This window comes from Theobroma cacao, chromosome 3 (assembly GCF_053813885.1).
Source record: "Theobroma cacao isolate CCN51 chromosome 3, ASM5381388v1, whole genome shotgun sequence".
Lineage (NCBI taxonomy): Eukaryota > Viridiplantae > Streptophyta > Magnoliopsida > Malvales > Malvaceae > Theobroma > Theobroma cacao.
Window position 1 is genome coordinate 42,021,531 of NC_142641.1, and position 24,116 is coordinate 42,045,646.

The 24,116-nt window shown below is 31.0% G+C and overlaps 1 protein-coding gene, 1 long non-coding RNA gene and 1 pseudogene across 2 annotated transcripts; all 3 read right to left on the reverse strand.

The window, feature by feature from the left end:
- Window positions 1-1,087: 1,087 nt before the first annotated feature.
- On the reverse strand, window positions 1,088-3,966 carry LOC18606081 (7,8-epoxymelianol synthase CYP88A154-like). The gene is made up of 8 exons (XM_018117128.2): window positions 3,662-3,966; window positions 2,974-3,454; window positions 2,290-2,553; window positions 2,073-2,162; window positions 1,893-1,971; window positions 1,698-1,804; window positions 1,472-1,593; window positions 1,088-1,386 (listed from the first exon to the last, which is right to left on the reverse strand). The coding sequence occupies exons 1-8, from the start codon at window positions 3,892-3,894 to the stop codon at window positions 1,293-1,295; spliced, it is 1,470 nt and encodes a 489-aa protein (XP_017972617.2). The 5' UTR covers window positions 3,895-3,966; the 3' UTR covers window positions 1,088-1,292.
- Window positions 3,967-11,203: 7,237 nt separating this feature from the next.
- On the reverse strand, window positions 11,204-12,865 carry LOC18606082 (cocaine synthase pseudogene; annotated as a pseudogene).
- A 2,541-nt stretch (window positions 12,866-15,406) lies between these two features.
- Window positions 15,407-17,715, reverse strand: LOC18606083 (uncharacterized). The gene is made up of 2 exons (XR_001926881.2): window positions 17,577-17,715; window positions 15,407-15,855 (listed from the first exon to the last, which is right to left on the reverse strand). It is a non-coding gene; the product is annotated as an uncharacterized LOC18606083 (long non-coding RNA).
- Between the last annotated feature and the right edge of the window lie 6,401 nt (window positions 17,716-24,116).

The following is a 24,116-nucleotide window of genomic DNA, read 5'->3' on the forward strand; positions in this document are numbered from 1 at the left end:
TGGAATTGGAGGTATTTGAGAGATTCAAATGGGGAGGTAAAAATTCTTTTCTCTAAGCATATCGATACAACTGATTCAAATGAAGCTGAAATTTTAGCGGTAAGGGAGGCTTTCCTTATTTTCATGGCATCACAGTGGAAAGATAATCATCGGTTACTCATTGAAAGTGATTCAGCCAATGTGGTGAAGTGGATAAATAATGCAAATACGGCTCCTTGGAGAAAAAGAAAATGGGTACTGCAAATTGGGAGTATGAAGAAAGAACTGACTGGTTGGGAGATAAGGCATGTGCTAAGGGAAGCTAATCAAAGAGCAGGTGATTTAGCCAAAGAAGGAGTTCTTCTACAAACTGGTATTCTGAGAGTGTTTTAGCTTTTCATGGTAAATTGGAATTCACACCACTAGAATGGAGCCTTTTGAAAGGTGGGTCGTTTCTTATTGTAAATTGAATTGGTGGGTACAGATAGGTTGGTAGCATAATTTTAACTTTTGAAAATAGGATGTGGTTTACTTTTTGTTTATGGCACCTGGATGTGTTTTATTTGTAAGTGCTTGCTAGGGGTGAGTTTTTGTTTTCTTGTGATTGTAGTCAGGTGCAGGGACTCTTGTTTTGCTTTTGTTTTTTCTGATGGGGGAGTTTTGTATTGCGTCTGTTTTTGCCTGCAAGCAAGTTCATCTTGTTAAGTCTGAAAGTTATTGAAAAATATACCACTCAAACGGGGATATGTGAACCAATAGTTTTGGTGACTGCTTCCTCGATGTAAAGTAAAGGGGAATGCTCTTTCTCCTTTGTTTGGAAATGAATGATCCTTTGCTTTTTCAAAAAAAAAAAAAAAAAAGCACATCTAGTAACTAGAGACGAGAGAAGCAGAACTTTTAACTAAGTTGTTCATGAAGGAATCAGGGCCTTTGGATCTGAAAGCTCTGACAAAGGATATCGTGTTCTCAATGAGCTACTCCTCTTTCTTTTTTATTTTTTTCCCTTAAGAGATGGAACTGTTGAGTAAAATGTGGTGGAACAATTCAAAAATAGAAAATCAAGAATCAACAATCAGCTGACAATTATTGGTTTTATTTCAAGGAAAAATTTTCTGTAATGCAATCTTTATTTCACATCGGGATTACAATTAATATTCATATGCAACATCGAAGAAGAACAAGGAGAAAAGAAAAATATTACATCACATAATGCCTGATATTTTCCTAGCAAAAGACTATTGTGGCTCAATAATATTTGAAACAGAGCTGGAGGCAAACAAGATAAACAAGAAGATCATTTGCATGATGGTTGATCATTTGACCTTCGTGACTTTTGCGAGGCAGTTGTCCACGGGCCTTGGAAGAGGCAAATACACCATTGGGCCTCCAGGTTTGATTTGTTCAAGTCTGCAAATTAAACAAAGAAAATAAATCGTTTGGGCCAATAGAAACTAAGGTTTGATTAGTAACCAAGTATAGTTCCCTAACTCACTTGTAGTTTAGGAGAAAATAATGAAGGAAAATGGAGATCTCAAGCTTGGCCAGATCAGCTCCAGGGCAAATCCTGCTTCCTGCACCAAAGGGAAGGAAAGATCCTGCCTTGGGTGTATGGTTCTGCAAGCAAGTAAAGCAATAACTTCTTAGATGCCATTTGCCAATGTGGGTCATGAACTTATATCTATACCAAGGGGTAGTTTTAACTATACAGTTAAACTTACCTCCCATCTTGCAGGTATGAATTCCCTTGGGTTTGAGTAAACTTCAGGGTCCATGTGAACACCCCTGTTCCAAACCAGAACCTTCCAACCTTTTGGTATCAGGTAACCTGGAGAAAATCCCTTTCACTTAGTGATAGTGACAACAAGAAAGAAGATATATTGTCTTGGGAATTTAAGGGGAAATGAATCACTGACCATTGATGTTAACATCAACTTTTGCCTGTCGGAAATTGGCAAAGGAGAGACTAGTCCTTCTCAGTGTCTCATCAATCACCTAAAATCAAACAATTCCTTTTCGTCACTCATAGTAAATCCTGACATTTGAGGTACACGTTTCTTGTGAAGTAAACAAGTCAGAAGGGAACCACGCGTTACCTTTTGAAGATAATTCATTTCTCTAATATCCTTAAGAGTCAAACCCTTTTGTGTACTTGGTCTTTTCTTTAAGATTTGGTCTTGCTCTTCCTGAAAATGGGTAATTTAGTGAAAAAAAAATCCGTTAAACAAGTGGGCTTAGGATCCAAGATGGATCTTTAAGAAAAATCAGCGTTTTGACCATTAACAAAAATGGTAATCAAGGCTAGAATCCCACCTTAGCCTTTTGCAAGATTTCTGGATGGTCATGCAGATAAATGATTGCCCACATAGCTGCATGGGCTGAGCTTTCATGACCAGCTAACAAGAACATGAGCAGTAAATCAATTATATCCTCATCCTGCAGCTTCTGGCCATGCTCATCTTCAATGTCCATGAGTAGATCAACCATTCCTCTCTTTTCATTTGGGTCATTAACTTGACTCTTGGATCTCCTCTCGTCCAGGACACCTTGGAGGATCTTAACCAGCGTATTCCTTGCCTGATACATCAAATTTTCACAATTAAGTTTTCACTTGTCAATTCGGATAAACAATTTAGAAATAAGTTATGTTCTTTAACAACAATGTTTTGTGGTATATATTGACATAATAAATGAATTGATAAAAGAAATATGAGAAGGAAAATAACTGCTATGGCCATCACTCCTCTAAAGGAATGACAAATTGCTATATATGTAGATTTCTACATAGACGATTCATAAATTCAGAAAGTTTAGAAGTACTGGACTTTTAATGTGTGTTTAGGTACTTGGGTTTGACAAAGCCGTCGTTGACATTCTATTCTGTCTTCATCTATATTGGAAATCTCGACCATTTTACCGTTTAATTAATGGCTTGAGGGCATGTGATTTGTGCAGATAAGCATCCAGAAGCTTCTTTTTATTCTGGAGAAACATTACCTTGAGAGCCTTGTAGAAAGCAAACCCAGGAATATTAATGGCGGCAGATTTCAACCCGTAGTTCAAGTCAGTATAGTGCTTCTCCACCGTCCCCAGAATCGATTCAGCACTGGAGCCAACGAAGATGTGTGTTATCACCTTGAAAGCAACCTTCCTCATCTCCTTCAACAACTCAATTGGCTCTTTCATGCTAGCCCATTCATCCAAAGAATTAATCACAATATCCTCAATATATCCAATATACATGGCCAGTGCCTCATGGCCGTTGATTGGAGCTGTTGTTAGTCTGCGCAGTCGCTTGTGTTCTGAATTTGGAATGCTGTGAAACGATTTTTTCCCCGTTAATTGCTTTGTGGATACTGGATAACCGAGTCCAAATCGTTCATCATCGGCCAAGACTTTCCTACAGGTTTCCGGAATAGAAACTATGATGCTTGGACTTCCAAACAAGTAGGTCTTGTAGATACCAGTTCGGCCATACCTGTAATCTCCAATGAAAAAGGATGTCAAATTGTGTTCAACATAAGATAATTTTATCAATAAAGAGAGTGTTATTTACATGAATTGCTAAAAAGTGCTTTTCACTATGCAAATCCCATGCTTTCTGTTTCACTTGTTCAATGCAAAGAAGCGGATATACAGCACTAGCTAATAACAATTTTGTTGACAGAAAGGGACAGAGAAAGACCTTTTAACCAAGTCGTAGATGAAAGTGTCAGGGTTCTTGGACCTGAAAGCTCTGAGAAAAGACCCCATGTTGCCAAACATAGGCCATCCCATATCACCTGGAGGGAGAGAATGTTTCTTCTCTCCCAGGCTGCTAACATAGCGCCACTCGTTTACTTTCTTAAGAAAACCAAACAGGAAAACATATGTTCCCAGCAGAACAGCAAGTACCAAAGCCAAGAAGCCTAAATCCATTATGGAATCTCTCTCCCCCTTTGCTTTTGGTGTCCTTTGAACTTATGTTTCTCAGACGCTCTATGTTTTATCTGGCCATCTCTTACCTCCTATTTATAGCTACAAATCGCCTGTCTCCCAAAGCCCGTATCGCTCAATTCTCAGGCAGCATGTAATCGTTCTCTTTCTTGGTAAAATTATTATTATTATTTTCTTTGGTCAAATATCACTCTTCTAAGCCATCAAACCCCTATTAGTCCTTAACCAGCCAGCAATTAATACTCATTCCATTTTTTATTTTTTGTGTCAATTAAGGTATATCACACTCTATATTTAATATATATATATATATATATATATATATACATATATATATAAACCTTCAGGTGTGTATGTCAAATCAATTATTTAAGTTCCTTGGTCATTAAAAAAGAAATACCCATCTTCAAACCAAGAAAAAAAATGGGAATTATGAAACTGTATCCATCGGTGAAGTACATAGTAACTAGAGGGAATTAATCTCTTACATTTTATCTACAGCCTGCAACATGCAACTATCCAAGACAAATTAAACAGTCTCTGCCCCCCTTACCTGTTACTGTTTTGCTTCCAATCTCTTTTCTAGGACTGCATGATCTATCTCAATTCCCGCTTGTGCTAATTTCAAGTACAATTTTCTATTGAATCTAGGACATTAATCTAAGTATGATGTGAAACTCTTTTGTTGATTCCAGTTGAGTCGAGTTTCAAATGAATTGAATCATGTTATTTGAGTCACTATCATCCATGACACTATGATATTGTGTTTAAATCATATCGGATACCAAGTTTGTTTGGATTTATGTTCAGATTGGATCTTAATTCTTGGGTTTTAGCCATTTGTCCGATACCTTCTTCTAATCCATTCAAATTGAGTTTCTAAGGGATGATTTGAGTTGGAGTTTATTTCTTGTCTTACCGTCCTAATATTAAGCCAATCAAGTTTTCTAAAGTAAACAAACATATCGCCATTTCAAAGGAAAAATGCCTGAAAGTTAAACAAAGACAAAGTCGGTGCTTGGAAACGTTCTAAACCGCGTGTATGTTGCGTATCTCATGACACTTTAAAGAATGCTCGAGTGATGTTAACACCAGCAGTCTCTGAATACAAATTCAGGATTACTCTAGGTCTTCTGACAGGCATGCTCCTACTTTGAATTTTGATACTGATCATATAAATTGTCCTTTTTAGGTGATTTTTCCTTCTTCTTTTTGGACTAAGATATAAATCAAGGCTCTTAACAGCAAAGTATCACATTGCACTCCATTTGTCTTCCGTTGAAATAAAATACCCGAAATGAATTTGGGAGAGTGACATATCATCTTCACCGTCCTGACAATTTCCATCGACAAATCAACCGCTAGGTCGTGGGCAAGACGAGCTCAGCAGGATGGGTCAATTGGCAACTACATTTAGTACCTGGAAGGTTTCGTGAATAGAACTTGTCAAAACTGCCTGTTTACTAGTCAAAGAAACTCCTTGGAAACGAAACCAATTTTTCAATACCAACTTATATCGTCAAACCTCTTCTTTTTTTCTTTTTTTTTCTTACTGACTTCATCATTCTTCCAAGTAGTTTCCATAATGCAACTGATGCATATTTTTTATACTAAAAACTGATAATACCTATTCTGTATATTTCTTTTTTAAGGTAAATTTCATTTACAATCTTGTGATTTCAACTGATACTTTTTTTTTTTTAATTAACATCTTATGAATGAATTGTGTTCTTATAAAGGGTTAAGTTGTTAATTTTTCTCAATAAAATTATAATTTTTTTAAATGAGAACAAATAAGTTAATTTTGAATTAAAAGTATTTTATTAATTTTACTTGACAAATTAATAGCTTCACTTCTTACGGAAATAGAGATTATTTCCAAAATGCTAATTGGTAAAAAAAAAAAATCACTTGACGTCATGTGAAAAAAATTAAAATTATAATGGGTTTAGTTGGAGTTTATCTTTTTCTTTTTACTGAATTATTCTTAATTGACAACTTTTATTTATTTATTTTTTATATACATGCTTTCACATATTTAATTGACAACTTGCACACATGATTACTTCTTCTTCTTTTTTGAAATACTCTAAATCACAAATTTAATTATCTAATGTTGTGCCATCCTTCTTATTACCACTCTTGCCAAGTGATGTCACATACTTATAATGTTATTAACTAGTACTTAATTATGTTGTAAACATAGACCAGGTAAATTGACAAAGTCATTAGTAATATAACCACAGACTAATTCTTCGCCCCCTGATTCCATGATTCAATAATGCTCATTAACTTCCTTTAATTTTTTTTCCTGCCATGTTTGATGCCTTAGTAAATGGATTTAAGACCAAAGTACTTGGTCTTGGTCATGAAAATTGTTCGGTTTCAATGTATAAGTAGCTACGAACAAATAAATTTAGTGATCACAAATCTCATTTGCCTTCCTCTAGCAGGACAAAAAGCTTTGCTAACACCTATAAAACAATAACATTCATTAGATATTCAAATATTCTAACATAATAAAACTCTCAAATACTAACCTTAACTAGCTTTGATTCATTCAAAGAAAGATCCCAGATAATCTTAGTTTGAAGAAGACAAGAGACAGTACTCGCTTTTCCCTTCAACTTAATTGTATATGTATATGTAAGATACTCCCCAAAGAAGTTTGAACATTTTGTCACATCCAATTCTTTAAATTTGTGACATGTAAACATACAATAAACTGCTTGTTCTATTAATTTATCGATTAGAACAGTAAATAAAAATTTCTAATATGATCGTTAGTGTGTTTATACGTGGTTGCTAACCTCTAATGTAAACTCAAAAAGGATTTTGTTGGTAGGTGAAAACTGAATTTTGTGGAGTATATGATTTTGTAGCTTGACTTTCGAGCTTTATTATCCACACCCTTATAATTTTTTTGCCAATGTTGTTTTCAAACAGGTTGTCTTTTCTCTTCTACTTTTCTGGATATCAACTAAAAAAGAATGAAAATTTAAATTAAAATAATCATTCGAAACTCCAAAATCCTTTCTTTTCTTTTCTTTTTTTTTAAGAAGAAACCAGCCTGGGTCAAGTTCAGCAGTGCGAAAATGTCATTCCAATTGCAGCAAAGTTTTGACAAATTCTTTTTACATGGAAATGAATGAGCTTAATTTGTTTGCTTACAGATAATATAGAAAATATCATCATTATCATCATTATTATTATTATTATTATTTACAATTGACTTTTTCATTTTGCTGCTTAATTTATTGTAATGATGGCTTATGTCTTATCTGGGGCATGGTTGACCATGAACATATATATAAATAGTTGAATCATCATTTTCATAGATATTCTTATATTATCATGAAGTTGGTAAGACTGGTTTTTTCTGCTTCCTTATCTTAATTAATTAAAATTTATATTCAATAAATTCCCAAGTAAATTGATCGATACCATCATTGAACAGAGATGCACCACAATTTAGTTTGAAGCCGCTGGCTAGTAGACATGACACTTGTTTTGAATTTCTATGAACTATTATAGTAGCATTCAATTCTGACGTCGATGAGTTGAAATCGTGATTTAACAATGAACAAGGAGAAATAAGGATTCAATTAAAACGGCAGATAGATAACATAATTTATTCTTTGGTAGTGTGAAGTAAGATAATTGATTTTTCCTTGACTTTAAATCACATAATTTATGAATATTAGTTGATTTTAAAATTTTTTGCTGCTAATTAATTTTAAATCTAATAAAAATATTGTAATTTTTGCGGCAGCTTGCCGATTTTTCAATAAATTTATTGTATGACTAATTTGATCCTTGCTTTAGAAGAAAATGGAACGAAACAATAAATCCTTTAGGGATCTGCTAGCCAATTGACTTCCATTAATATACTGTTTGATAGACCAAGAATTCTAATTTTTTGCATTTTTTTTCAGTTTTTGGTTATAAATTTTAATGGACTAATTCTCTCAGCTTGCTCGTACATGGCTCACGAACTACCAATCAGGTCAAGTACCAGGTTTCTCTTACACGAATACTCAATCAATTATCTGCAAAAATTAAAATATATATTCTAAAAAGTAGCTGGTAGGTAGAAACAATTGTAATAAAATATTAAGCAATCCCCGCAGTTTGATTATTGAATTTATTAGTGATAAACTAATAATTAGTATTAATTAATCAATGTTTCCAAAATATCACAGACTGATGATCATCTTCATCGTATAAACACGCGACAACACAAAGAGTAAATAAGAAGTAAGTAAATATTTTATTCTAACTTTACCATCTCACACACTTTAGGCAACCTTCTTTTTTTCCTTTTTATCTTTCACTAATGATTTTGATTAATACACTTGCATCGTGGGAAAATTTTTATAAGCTTCATCCTCTTTGTCATGGTTACTCAAAACTTTTGATCTTATATGTTTTTTTCTAACCTTTTGAACTTAAAAATTTCAGCTAAATAAGTTGAGATATACAAATCTTTCAGGTCGGTGTTGTCAGTGTAGTAATGTAATTTCCTTTATATTGTTTTGAGGCAGGAGAGGTTCATCTCTTTTAATATAAAGATATATGTACTTATCACTAATTAAAATATTCAAATATATATAATACAAAATCTAAGACTTGAATTTTGAAATCATAGGTTAGGTAAATTTAAATTTTTGAATTGATAGGTCATATATTGTTCAAAAAATATTAGTTTCTAGTAGGACACTAGTGTTTTGTTTGGGCTGATTTTTTTCAGCTTATCTATCTTTTAAAAGGTTAAACAAGATTTTGAGAAACTATTAAAATTTTTTTTAAAAGAACATAATTTTTAAGAAAAGAACTTAAAGAAAAACTCCAAAGAGGAGTTTTCTCTTTTTTTAAAAAAAAAAATATGTCAGCTTTTCAGAAAATGCCTTTCTCTCAAACGATCTTCCTCTCTTCTCCCTCCTTTCGCAAATCATCATTTTTCAACGCAAATCGCAATCACTCTCTCCTCTATCTCGACTACAAAAAAAAACAGAAGACCCATTAACAAAATAACAAAATCTGTAGGTTTTTTGTTTTTACAAAGATTAAGAGAAAAGATGACTTAAAATTCATTATTGTATTCATGTACTAATTAAAGATTTTCTCTCTTATTCACCAAAAAGGATTTTAATATCAAATACATTGTTTCTTTTTTTTCTCTTTTTTCTTGGAGATCATGGTCCAATTGCTTACTAGATCAACAAAATTCTAATATTATTACTGTTATATAAAGTTTGAGAATTGTTCTGTTTCTGTATGGATTTTTTTATTTTAACATCTAAAATCACATATAAGCTCGAAGCAAACTTATTTCATTTTTATTTATTAAGTGATTGAAGATGTCATAAATACGTTTATAATAAATTTAACCAAAATTAGAGTTTATATAATTTATTTTACCAAACAACTTATCAAACAACTTTAATTTAATTTTAAAAACTATTATAAAATATTATTAGTTTTCATAAGAACTTCATAATAACTTTTAAACTAAGAAAAAGCTAAGCCAAATAGGCTAGGACTACACTAACATCCTATTTCTTAATTACTTAACCTTGTTGAATTTAGAAATGGTTGGTTTGGGCACGTAAATGCCATTATTTTTCTTATATTTCTTTTCTCTCCCCTTAAATGGATAAAAAATTTACGGGTTTATATTTGAAATGCTGATAGTGTATAATTTCTATATATTATTAGCTCACAAAATGATGTCACCTTATTAGTGAGGTAAAATTAAAAATTGTTAAAGATTTAAAATTAAATATTAAAAGTTTGTTATTGATTAATTAAACAAAATATAAATTATTTTCATTTTTCTCTCCAAAATCTCTTTCACCATTTTTAGGTTTTTTTCTTGTTTAGGAGAGAGAAATTGCTAAAACTTAAGAGAGATTGAGGAATTTGGTAAGGGATTTCGAGTTTTTGTTGAAAGAATAGGAATTTAAATCAAAACACCACATATCTTTGAAACCCAAAGAGAGAAATTGTTGAAACCTTAAGAGAGATTGAAGAATTTGGTACATGAATTTTGGATTTTTGTTGAAATAATAGGAATTCAAATGTAGAAATTACTTAAAAAATTTATTACGAAAGTCAAAAGGTAAAAATTAACTTGAAATCTTTAATTATCTTATTGCTCTTGAAATTGTATAATTTTGCCAAACTTAATTTTGATGAAAAGAAGAAAAAGAGAAGAAAACGATGAAATTGGAGAAAGATAAGAAAGGAGAACAAGAAAAGAAGAGTTTGAGAGAGAAATTTTTTTATTATTTTTTATGTATTTTTCTTCATTAATGAAGTGGTAACATTGGATGAGCTGATTATGTACGGAAGTTATACACTGTTAATACATCAAATATAAATTCAAAATTTATTTATGATAAACTAAAAAACAATACATTTACCATATTAATCATTGAAAAATGTCTTTTTAAGTAAAAAAATACAAGATCATATAAACACAAGAAATGTTCATGAGTCGGGGGTTTGAACCAAGCCTTTGGAGCCTCAGAGCATGAGAGATAAGTTCAGGTCCTCGTGAACCTGATAATCAATTATGAAAATAATAAAAACCATTTCAATAATATTAAATAAAATTGTGTTATTTATTTAAATAATAATAATTTTCAAGTCGACCACAACCAACACACAGCTTAAAATTTTTAACACAAGATCACTTAAAACAACTCGACCCTTGAACAATATTCTCAAACGAAACTAAGGTAACAAGACCAGGCCTCCAAGGTTATAAGTGTTGAAAAGGCTCAATATCGTGGGGAAGATGTGGCGGAGAATTCAACAGACGTTTATAATACGAAAAGAAAGTAATATTACAGAATGAGGCTCATCGATAATACAAGAAAGAAGAAACTTCTTCCTTTCTTGGTTGTAGTTATGACATTAATGGGACCTCATATGCACATTAATTCCATGCAAATTTCTTTGTTTTGGTCAGGATATACGTATGATTCAGTCCAAGCCTTTTTTTTTTTTGTCCCTGTTATTTGACCAATGGCAGCTGATATGTCACATTATCAAGATCTATTTGTTTGTTTTTCTTGATCACCACAAAATAAAAGAAATTTGTTTATTGATTCAGCTTAGAACGTACAGTGAAAGTGGTCTGTTGATTCCTAGAGAACAAAGAATATTTCCATGAGAGTTTTCTTCTTTAATTTTTATAAGGTGTAGAAATTTTGCAAAAGACAAACAAATAAAACAGGAGGGGGGAGGGGGGGTCAAACATTAATAATGCTGATAATAAACAGTGTAACCAAGGAGGAATCGCTAGGAATTTTATTCTCAAATTTTCATTTTATAATTCTTTGTATCTTTCAGCTCCTCAAAGAGAAAGACCTAAATCTTATTCTCTCCAACATTGCATTGCTTTAAAATCATAAGTAAATTACCTTCAACAAAACACATAATCAAATCAAATCATTGTAAAAGGAAAAAAAAAAAAAAAGAGACAGAATCACACACAGAGCAACGGTAAATTTGCATAGCAAAAAGCATGAAATCAAGCATAAATGCTGGGGTTGGGAGTAGCATATTTCAGGAGCTCTTCATTTTGTTCAAATAAGGCCATTTCTTCTTCATCCAAAGTCAAGAGAGCTTCAATTCCATCTCGAGATCTTGTGTCGGCCAGAGCAATTGTGTTGCTCACCAATTTGTTTATACTGACATGCCATAGCGGCTTTCCCCACCCAAAATCGGTGTCATATAAGGGGAACTTGCACCAACTTGAACACTTGTAAACGGTCATTTCTCTGTTGTTCCTGAAGAATTCTCCTCTCTCCTTCAAGGCCCCCATGATTGCCAAAGGAGCCGCTTCGCCTCTGAACATATTAGCCTTGGTGTTGTTGAATTCGATGAAGGATTTTCTCATCTGAATCACAAGTTCAGGTAGCTCCAAGTCTTTCTCTTCATGTGCAAGCACCATAAATGGCCATATAAAGTTCCCAATAGCAGTTTCGGGTAACGGTGGAGACATCCTTTTGCGCAAATTGACAGCTTGAAACAATGCCGTTGGCCCGAATGACCCTGTTTTTTGTTTCTTACAAGCCACGGCGCATTTCCATAACAGTGCCAACACCACCTCCACCCGAGAGGGGTGGCTTGGCATCTCGTTTTGAAATTCCTGATCGACTTTAGCCTTCAATTCCGCAATCTTTGATGCACTAAACACAAATCTCCTCAGCACAAACTTTTCAGCAGCAATATTCAGAGATGCAGACATGGCAGATAGTTCATCTCTAGGTGCCAAAAATTTTTCTCCGATGAGGTCAGGGGTCACGGGGTCACTTAGTCCGCGACAAACCGCTGTCCAGCTTTGGAGGAGAGTAAGCAGTGCTGATACATCAGCGAGCTTGTGAGTGAGGGAGAGACTAATCGCCACACCACCGCAAGTAAAGCTAGTTAACTGAACGATAAACATGGCACCATTGGACAATTCCATGGTTTTGGTATCTGTAGTAGGTAAGAAATGGTCCATTAGATTAAACTCAGGTTGGTTGAGGAACTCAGATAATTGGATGTTGACTTTGGCTTCGGCGAAGAAAGCACCCTCGTCGTTACAATCAATGGTAGCAGCGTCCTGAAGACGTCCGCCCAGCGGGTAGAAGAGCGAGAGCGTCTTGGAAATCGATTCCTGAAGGAGCTGGGATTTCTCGGAGAAGTCATCACCTATGGAATCCATGGTGTTGCTAGAAGGGTAGAAGAAGGTCATGTTGCCATGGACGGCAGGGGAGAGTTGATCCAGAAGAGATAGCTTGAAGGTTTTCAAGTCGGAAGGAGTTGGGGTGGAAGGTTTGATGGTTTGCCTGGAAACGATTTCAGACTTGATTTCGATCATTTTTCCTTCGTTTTTTTGTCTCTCTTCTATGCTCTTTGATCTTGGGTCAAAGTGACACTCATTCCCTGCCTCGTTATATAGATGTAGGAAAATTTTCTTTAACTTCGGATATAGATTTTCTGCTCGAGCAAGTGAATCCTGTTTCCTTGCATACCTAGCAATAAAGAAATAATAAATCCAAAAAAAAAAAAAACAAAAAACAAAAGAATAGTACTTAATTAGTACATAACAGGAAAAAGTCCAAGGTTTTGGGAGCTCTGATTGGACCGTTGAAGTTTTCTCCTCTAATACTACTTAGTAAACTCAACTAACCCTTTAATTTATTCTGTTCAAATTGTTTCCGCCGGTGTGAATAAACAATGTTCGTTGTTTTTGATTGCTTGAAATTGAACTCGATCCCCCATCTCGATTTCGATGTATTAAGCTGATCTGCTCCTTGTTGATAATCATTAAAAAAAACCCACTATAAGACAGAAAATAATAATATTACATAAAATTTCAAGGTCAAATAGTTTTACGTTGTTGATTGGTGATTAAATATTCTTTAAAAATTAATATACTATCACTTACGTATGCAGTAACTATATTCATATTAACATAAATCAATTTTTAAATTAAAATTTTCACTTTCTAAACAATCAATAAAAAAGAAAAATTATATAACTTTTGTCTCGTTGAATTCATTTATATATATAATAACTTTCAATATGTGTTGCGTTTAGATTTGTTAGATTTATTATTATAACAAGGATAAATCAAGATATGTGAATGGTAAAGAGAGTTAAGTGTAAATCAAGTTTGACTAACCAACAAAGTAAACAGCCTAGTAGTTTGTGAACACAACTTCCTTACTAAATTTGGTGAGACTAAGGTCGTATTATTTGGATCTCGCTTGGCTTGAAGAAATTCATGAGGAACCTACCTAATTTTTCCTTCGAAAAAAGCTTGACCCTTTGCAGTTTGATTGTCAATATATATTGTTCATATCTCTTTCAATTCCTATCAATGGTTTTAATTTGAATGTTTACCGGTATTTAAAAATTGATTATTTCGTTCTTGAGTTCTTTCTTCTTCTTTTTTCTTTTAATATATGCCAGTCTATAGCCTATTCTCTTAAGCAATTGACTTGTTATAATGTATCTGATCTCGGACTTATAAACTGAACCATGGAGAGGAAACTATCACGGCGATCTTTCTTCTCGTGTTCATCCATTGAAAATTTTGCAAAGGAGGCTGCCACCGTTGAACATCTGTGTTTTCTTGAAGTTTTGTATAATGACCTTAGGCAGCATGAGATTAATTGCACGAAATTTGTGAACCCCAATAAACCCCCAAATTTGTTTGTGCTTATTGTAAATTACAATTATAATTCAACAGCCTCTGCATAACTCAATGTAATTGAGAAGAACAGGAGGATCTTGACCCACAAGCTTTGCAGCCTTGAAATCAATGGTCCAATCAAAGTAATAGCCAGCTTTGGGCTTTGGTCCAATCAATTCTGTATTTTTTTTTTCCAGTTTTTCGTTACAACTTTCAACTGCAGAGTCTTGCTCAAATTTCCCAAAACTAAACTTCCAAAAGGAAGAAAAAAATGAAAAGTTAAGACAATGGGAAAATAATCGCCAGAGGAGCAGTGCTGTAAAAAATGAGAACATAAAGAAATGTTCAACAGAGACATGTTGCTAGGATTGTGACATGGAGAATTGATCCAGATGTTATCTGTTGCCTAATTGATAACAATATGCTCAACCTTGGTGGGTGATAGATAGTGATGATGCAAATAGCAAAAAGCAGAGATGGATAGTGGCCTCTTTACTAGGGAGAAAGACAAGAAGAGAAACCAATAATTCACCGGATCTGACCTAAATTCCTCATTCATACTTGATAAGCGAATGACTCAGTCGGTAGATAACTAGTGCAGCAGAGCAAACGAGAACAACGTTTTCGAGCAATGATTGGGTTTAAATATCTCACTACCTATAAACACTAGAGATAAACAGAAAGCCTAATGCCTCATGATATGCAAGTGCTAATGTCACAGAATCATTTATAAATCTAATCTGATGAGATATGCAGCTTCTATATTTATAAAGATACACTAACATGATATAGATAAGATACTGCACATAAAAAAATTTTGGTCCCAATCAACTAAGTGCCCGCTAGGGCTCAATCAAGATGTCAACAGATTTTAGGACCAAAAAAATTAATATAAAACAAAAACAGAGGAAACTGGTGCATCAAGTGTCAGGATGAAAACAGCTGGTACCTTAGAAGACCATCAGATTCACAACTAGTGGAATCTGCTTAGTTTGAACACATCCTTTACATATGTCCAACTGTTTTTGCAAAAAGCACACCTAGGGTAAAGCTAGAGCTACCAGGTAATGCTAGCAATCAAGAGGGAAAAACAGACATAATGCAAGGACCAATGCTACCGAAGTAAAGGAATCTGGTCAGCTCAATTGCTTAAATGAAACAAAGAGCATAAAATCTTAACTCTAAGAGCAAATTCAGGAACATACTGCATCTTGCAAGACCAATTGACAACTGTTCAATGCAAAGAACAAGCAAGAAGAATGAACCAAGAGACTGGAAAAGTACATAAATTCTGTCAAGTAAAGAAAATACATCTTTCACTTTGATCACAACATGGTCTGTACAGAAATATGTTCCCTTATTTACACTGCCATAGAGAGAATCACATGCAAAATAACCCAACATAAGGAGTAAAATCACACAACAGAAAGTTCTACAAAACATCAAATGCCACTGTAACAAAATTTTCCATTACAATTTTATTCATCACTAATCCACATGGTTCCCAACAACTGGAGGCACTTGAGCATCAGGAGACTGTGCATAGGATATAGAAATCAGTTCAGACCTATATTTTTCAGCTCCATCAGCATTTGCCACTGCAACCCCATTTGCACTGTCTACATTTTTAGATGCATGATCATCAGTATCTGGCACAGAATAAGATATTGCGATAAGTAACTCGCGGGCTAGCTCCTGAGAAACCTTGTCAGAAGATACTTTACTATCCATATAATGTCAATCTTCTCCTGCAATTGAAAACCCACATTTAATCTGATTCTTATTAAAGAATAAGGAAATTCCAGAAGTTTACAAACAGGATGCTGCAGAGATGAAAGAATAATGCACCACTAAATAGACTCCTGCCATTTGAGGTATCATGTTGGCCATTTAGTTAAATATATATATATATATATATATATATATATATATATATATAAGACATGTTTCATATATTGACCCTACATAACGTTGCCAGCAAAAACAATTAATTTGGAGTTAGCACAGCATATGCAACAACTGCATATGTGATGCTTGCATTGTTCAGGCTGAGAGGTGAACCAGAAGGTCCTATAGCGGTTGTGTATTACTGTCATTTCTTTCTCCCATCATCATCGTATTCCCCAGAGCTAGTGGCTTATCTATTCACGGTATAATTGATTTGGATACCAAACAAAAGTATATTATATATGATCAACAAAAACACTAAATTTGGAGTTAGGACAGCATAAGCAACAACTGCATATGTGATGCTTGCATTGTTCAGGCTGAGAGGCGGATCAGGTCCTATAGTGTTTGTGCACAACTGTCATTTCTTGCTCCCATCATCATCCTAATCCCCAGAGCTAGTGGCTTATCTATTCACAGTATAATTGATTTGGATACCAAGCAACAGCATATTATATATGAATTTTTTTAGACAAAATTTTCATTTCGACACTTCATTCCAACCTAGGACATCTTTGTGAATCAAACAACTAGAACAACCTTTACATAATCATTCTACATTTGCTAGCTAGCATTTCATATATGACTCGAAAGAAGACCTGTAGAAGACCTAAAAGCCTCATTAACTCTTGACTTCATAGTTCAAAATGCCTATTAGTGTGCTATATCTCACTAATAGAATCATCATGCAGAATCATATGTTTCACACAAACACCAAAACATTGGTCACAGAGTCTATTATAGCACTAAGTAAGGTATCATCAGATAACAAGTTCAGCTACACACAATTCATTATCAAGGTGTCAATAGAGCGTGTATACAAAGGAACCAGGATAACCAAAATTTCTAAAATTTGTAAGCATGAAATTTCAAATCAAAAAAATAAAAAACAAAAAAATCATGGCATGGCAAGGAAAATAAAGGAATTTTCAGGAGAAGACATTCCAAGAGTCACATGCTAAAAGCTTTTCCTCAAAGCAAATAACAGAATCTAAACCTAAAATTACAGTCAACATATTTCCCAACAGACATAAATTTCAATATATCATGTTATACAAACTAAAACTTGAAAACAACAGGTCAAAGAGCAATTTATTGATAAAAAGAACATGGGTTCAAATTCCTGGAAATACCCATATTTGTAATCCCATTAAGTTCTCAACTTTTCAGTCGGTCAGGAAAACCAGCCCTCCTCACTCCCCTTCAAAAAAGAAACGGCTCTTTCATTTTTCAATCCCATAGCAGAAAAATTATTATTTTATTTAAACTTTTTCATGGATCGGAGAAAAAACAATCAAACATAGAGGTTCATGGAATTTAAAAAGAAGAAAAAAAGCCCCTTTTCCGCCGATTCCTAGGGGTTTCCGATGAACCAAACGGGCAGAAACAGATAAGGTGATCAGGGAACACTAATCCTTGGATAAGCCAATAGAAAAAATTACAAAAAAAAATAAAAAAGAAAATCAGAAATGAAATTATGTAAAGGGTGTAAATCGTAAAGCAGGAATCGCAAGAATCGCACCTTTTTTGTCTGTAAAAATGGATAATTTGACCGTGCAACTAGACAAGTCCTTCAATTTCTGGTTTTAAATAAATAAGAAGTTTTTAATCTACTCTTTTTTCGTAAAATTACACTTATACCCACATAGGATCAATATATTTACTTCTTAATTATTCACGGAATATAGATATTTTATTATTTTGGGCTACCAGTCCGCAACAAACGGTCTTTTTATTCGAAAGTTACCGCAACTAGCCGTCTAACACGGTTCATTAATTATATTTTTGACATATTACTTCAAAAGTTTTTGAATTATTTAAAAGAGCTTTTAAAAACTCTTTTTTTTTATTGTATTCAGTCCAATTTTAATATTTTTATTTTAATTTAAATAAATTTTTAAAATTAACAATTAATTACTTATTATTAATTAAAATATCATTTATTATGTTATAACATGTACATGTTATATGTTATATTGACATGATATAATTATATGATTACATGATATTAATAATAATTAATTATAAAAAATTATTTAATTTAAAATAAAAATATAAGATTTGATTGAATATAATAAAGGAATAAAAATTTATTATAAATTTTTAAAAATAATTTAAGAGTTTCTAAAAGCATTATGTTTATATTTTTTATTTTAAAAACAAAAAAAATTAATTTTATATTTTCAATTCAAAGAATTATTTTTTTTGCCTAATAGTTATTGTTCTTTTCATAACTGTTTTAACTTTTTTTGTACATAAGACCTGGATGTTTCGGTTTAATATATTAGACTAGGTGAGCCAAACAAGTCTTTTGAAATTAACAAACATAACTCTTCCGGAGGAATTGTTCCCAAAAGGCAATTTTACGTCAAATTTGTAAGACAATCGACACCTTTTTTTTTTTTTTTATCTTTTTCAAAAATATATAGAATTTTCATCACTCACCCTTCCTCTATCAAGACAAGATAGTCATGCACTAATGTAATATAAGGATGATTTTGATTAATACCCTCTTTTCAAAAATTTGACCACCATTGTTGCATCAAATTCGACCACCAATTGCTGTATCTGCAGACTCTTAGCAAGTAATAACCCTTCTCTGATGTCTAATAACTCAATAGTTAAACTATATATAATTTCAATATTTTAACTTTACTTTTTGTCAACTGTGTCTATCCTTATCTCTTTTGGAAGTTTATTGAGTCATATATAATTCTTTGATGTAAAACGTAATTAAAACTCTTTTTCCTCTCTTAATTAACAAATGGATAAGTATCATCTCGTGCACTTGTGGTCAAATTCCAACGACAATTGCTCTTAATTTTTTAATTAAAATTTACTAACTTAAACATTCAATTGCAACAAGTTTTTTAAAAAGACATTCCCACTATTAAAATTTGAATTTTTTAATTTTTTTAGGATAAAATTTTAAATAATTGTTACACCCTCTATCCCTTTTCTTTGTTCATTTTTTATTTTTAAATGTCTTAAAATAATTTTTTTGGACACATAATACTCATTTTTTATACTATATAAATTTATTTTTCATCATTTTTTTTAATTTTGCATATTCAAATTCATCAAACGTACATATTTTTAAAAAAATTCAAATTTTAATAAAATATATCAAAATTAAAATTTTTATCTTAATTTACCTAAGTAAAGAGAATATATTTTTTAAATACCAAAATTATAGTAGGGATTTTGAGGTCAGAACCCATGTTAAAGGTCCCACATAGTGTTACTGAACCTAGCCCAAAAACTCTCTCAAAAGTCATGGGTTATTTATTAAGCACTAAGCAAGGGCATCTTTGAAGTTGTTCGGGAACATATTTGTTCTTGATGAAATTGGTTGAAATAAGGAAACATTTTGTAACAATGACTGAAGAATTTTCCAGTTGGTATACATTCCAAATGTTAGGTTTTTTCTTCTGTTCCTTTGCTTTAATATTCCGATTGCTACAAATAAGTTTAACATATTCCAATTGACAATATTTGTGAAATCCGAAATTCTTTGTTTTCTTGAACACTCCCTCAATTTCTTCTGATTCTTGATGCCAGACAAAGTCTGCATATTCTACCCAACCAGGAATATATAGATGCCAACAATTTCGTTAATCCCTTCCCATTTAATAACTTTTACCTACAAATAACCAGATATTTTAACTATATATTTATTTCTTATACGTTAAGATTTATAAAAAAAAAATTAACGACAGCTCATTTTGTATAAATATGTAGATTTATCTCAATCCAATGAATAATATCTTTCTTTATCTAATTAACATGATAATGACCAAAAATTTATTAAAGAATAAACATTGTGGATTGTTTATGATTTTTATTAAGAATGTCAATGAGTAGAATACTCGTTAATTTTGAAATACCCAAATTTGAATCTAATTAATAAATAGGGTACTTGAACCTTACTACTATTCGAATATATTTGAAATTTACTACCTTAACACAAATCTTTTTACATATTACCTAAGCCCATTTATGTAAAAATTTATTATAATGCTCTTTATGGGTATTAAATTATTCGAATCCAAATCCATACTTATATCTATATATAATAATATTTTTCATCTATATCCTATATAATTTATAAGTAATTATATTTCTTATAAATTAAAACAATATATATATATATATATTAAAAGACATTACAAATTAATTAATAATCATAATTTTTTAAATTAATTTAATTAATTATATGATTTTCTCCTTAATTACATGAAATTAAAAAAAAAATAACTAGATTCCAAAACTATTTTAATCTTAGAACTTCTTTTTAGGAATATATATTATAAGTTTATATAAATAAAGGTATATATATTATAATTAATAATTTTATAAATTATAATTTTTGTAATGTTAACACAAAATAGAAAGTAAATATGTTTATATTCAATGTATATTCGCTAAAAGTGTATATATATAATAGTAATTATATTTTTTATAAATTAACACAATATATAGAGTATATATATTAAAAGATATTATAAGTCAATTAATAACCCTAATTTCATGAATTAATTTAATAACTATATGGGCTTGTCCTTAATTACATGAAATTAAAAAAAAATAGTTAAGTTCCAAAATTATTTAATCTCACACTTTCTTTTTAAGTATATATATTATAATTAATAGTTTTATAAATTATAATTTTTATAAGTTAAAACAAAATAAAAAATAAATATGTTTATATTAAAAGTATATATATTAAATATATATAATAATAATTATAGTACTTAAATTAACATAGTATGCAGAGTATATATATTAAAAGACATAATTAGGTTCAACTATTAAGTGCTCAAGAGGTGATACTTGAACTCATCCCAAACTCGATCATAAAATATCATAATCCTTTATAACCGAGTCGGATACCCATATTGCCATCCCTATTTTTCACCAATCCTTTTGTTCATTAAGATGCAAGCTCATTTGCAGGCTTACCACAAACAACCAAACCAACAAATGTTTTCTGGTTTCCAACAAAATCATGGTTTTTGATCCAATACAAACTTAGAAAAAAGGTTGTTCTAGTGGTAACTTAGTCATGTGCCTTGTCCACATTTTAGGCTTACTTTTGCCAATTTCTAGGGATTGATGTGGAGCTTAGTTATAATACAACTTCATTGTGGTTTCTTCATCACCACAATTGAAAGTGGAAGGTGAGCGAAAGTGAAAAGTGAATATATACAAAGAAAACGACGGAGAACAAAGAGAAGAATATATAAATATAGTGCAAAGTTTGGTTACTTAAGTCTGTCTTTCTAACTTTTTCTTTGTGGTTGTTGATATTTTTGTGTTGGCATTTCTTGCTCTTCTTTCCTTTTTCTTTTTCATGACTCTTGTTTCTCTTTTTTCAAGGATTATTTTTCCTTATGATCAATGAAATTTCATTTAATTTTTTTTTAAAAGTTTGATTAATTTTCTAAGGAAAAAGGTGACAAGAGAAGCCACTCAAATCATGATGGTGATTAGTCACTGGAAAATTAAATTAGATTTGATCGTTTTTGTATAAATGGGAAAGGGATTAAGAAGAATCTTTTTAATAAATTAGATAATAAAGTAAAAAGAATGAAAAGGAAGAAAAAAAGAAAAGTGAAGAGTAATAATTTTTTTGTTTATTTTTTTTATGATGAAGTGGATGGAAAAATTGTGGTACATCTGTTTGGAACTTGAAAAATTAAAAGAAAGAAAAGAAAATTCACATGTTTAGATAAATCAACATAAATCCAATTATTAAAACGATAATGATAAAGCTTACATTTTAAAAAATCGAAAGGATAATGTTTTTGTTATTGTTGTTATACATACACACGTATATCTTGTTTTAATCTATCGTAGATATAGTAATTTTTGAGACAGTTCAATTAGCACTACAACAAATTTGACTTAAGACAACATATTTTTTAAATGTGCTTTTAAAAATATTTTTAATAACACTTTTTTATATTTTTTAGATCTAATTTCATTAAATAAATTTTTACATGCATTATGAATAAAATGTAACAATAAAAATTACATACACTAGTAAAAGTTACACTTTTTTATATTGTTATTAAATTTGAGAAAAGTGAAGTTAAAAGTTTAAATAGCTACACATTTTAAAATTTTATTATAGAAAAAATATGTTGTTTATAAAAGTATGATTAAAATTTAATTTTTTTATAATGTAGCTTTCAAAAAAATATTTTCATTGACATTAATTAAAATTATAAAATAAATAAATATCTAAAAATCGAATGATTCAATAATTTAAACGTATACAATAAATCGATGGAATTAAATTTCATCAAAATTAATCATACCTCGTGTTGAACTGGCCGACATAAAATATCAAAATGTTGGTTAAGGCCAAAAGCAAGTAGTCATTGACCAGAATCGACCTCATCACAACAGTCCTCTGGTGTCATATCATTACCTAAAGATTTTGCAATCATTAAATTGAATCGTGGAAGAATCATAAGTATTAATTCTTTTACTATATGATGTGTGACTTTATTTATTTTAGGGTAAAATATTTTCATATTTTTAAGTTTTAATCGAAATTTTAAACAGATTTATTAGTTTTTAAAATAAATATTTAAAAATATAAACAGATGTTATAAAAAAAACTAAACTATCTTTTTTTTTATTAATTTAAAAAATTATTATTATATTTTTTTGAAAAAAATAAAAAAAGAAAGCATTGATCAGTGATCCTTTTTTAATTAACAAAAAAAATAAAAATTAATACAACTATATAATAGTAATTTTTAAAATTAATAAAATATAAAATTATCTTTTTAATACTACTACGTTATTTAATAAAATCTCGTACTTTTATTTTGAATCAAATAAACTTTTATGATTAATAATTGATTAATTATCATTAGTAATAATATTATTTGTCATTAGTAATAATATTATTTGTCATTTTATATTATAATACTATGATATTGATGTGGAGGGTGAAAAATGTTACATGATTATGTTATCATGTCAAATTAATATGTCATATTATCATTAATTATGATATGACAGTATGTTACATCATAATCAATTATGGTATTTTAACATATCACATTAGTGTCACGTGATGTAAAATGATAAATAACATTTTGACTAAATCAATTATTAGTGATAAGGGCTTATATGACTCAAAATAAAAAATATAAAAAATTATTTGATTTAAAATAAAAATATAATGACTTGATTGAATATAATAAAAATATAAAAACTTATTTAAATTTTTTTGAATAATTTAAAGACTTTTTTGTATATTATGCCAATTAAATACTAGTTTTGCAATCCCAAACTGTCAAAAACCTGTAAAATGAAACAAAACTTGATTAACTTCTATCCCAACAGAAAGATACAACACATCCAACATTAAAACAGGTTACAAACATTATTAACACCCATTTATCAAGAGAATAGGCATACTTAATTAATAATTAATACAAGGTTTTTTTATTCTTTTTGTCATTTTTTAAAAATAATTTTTAGGGGTGAAGTTCATCATCAGCTGATCCTAGGTGAGGTTGGAGCAGAAGCGTATGTGGTTCAAAGAAGGACAATGAAATTCGAAGATATACAGGGTAGGTGCTATCAGCAAATATTTGATAAATGATGTATATTTGTTTGTAGTACATATGACCTAACAAACAATAGCTCAGACCTCAAGGAGATGCTGTACTTCCATCTCAGTGGCTAAAGTCAAGTCTTTGTCTACCATTAAGAGCTAAATTATTTGTTAATTTAGAGCCAAAATATAATTTTATAAATTAGAGTTCAACTTTGATTGTGTTCCCCTTTATGGTTCAATTAGCTGTACCCAAATGTAGATTTTGCTGATGGAAGGATAGCATGCGCATTTTTAGTGCTCAAAATCCTTTATCTAGTCAAACCTAGCTGCCTGAGTTTCAGTACACTGTACACATAAACAGAGAGCCCCTCCTTCACGAACCAACTGAAAGTTTTAGAAAAGATATGGATATAATCAAGGGAAGGAGACAAGGCTTATAAACTTGTGGTGTTAAATTGAATTCAATGAAATAGGACAGAT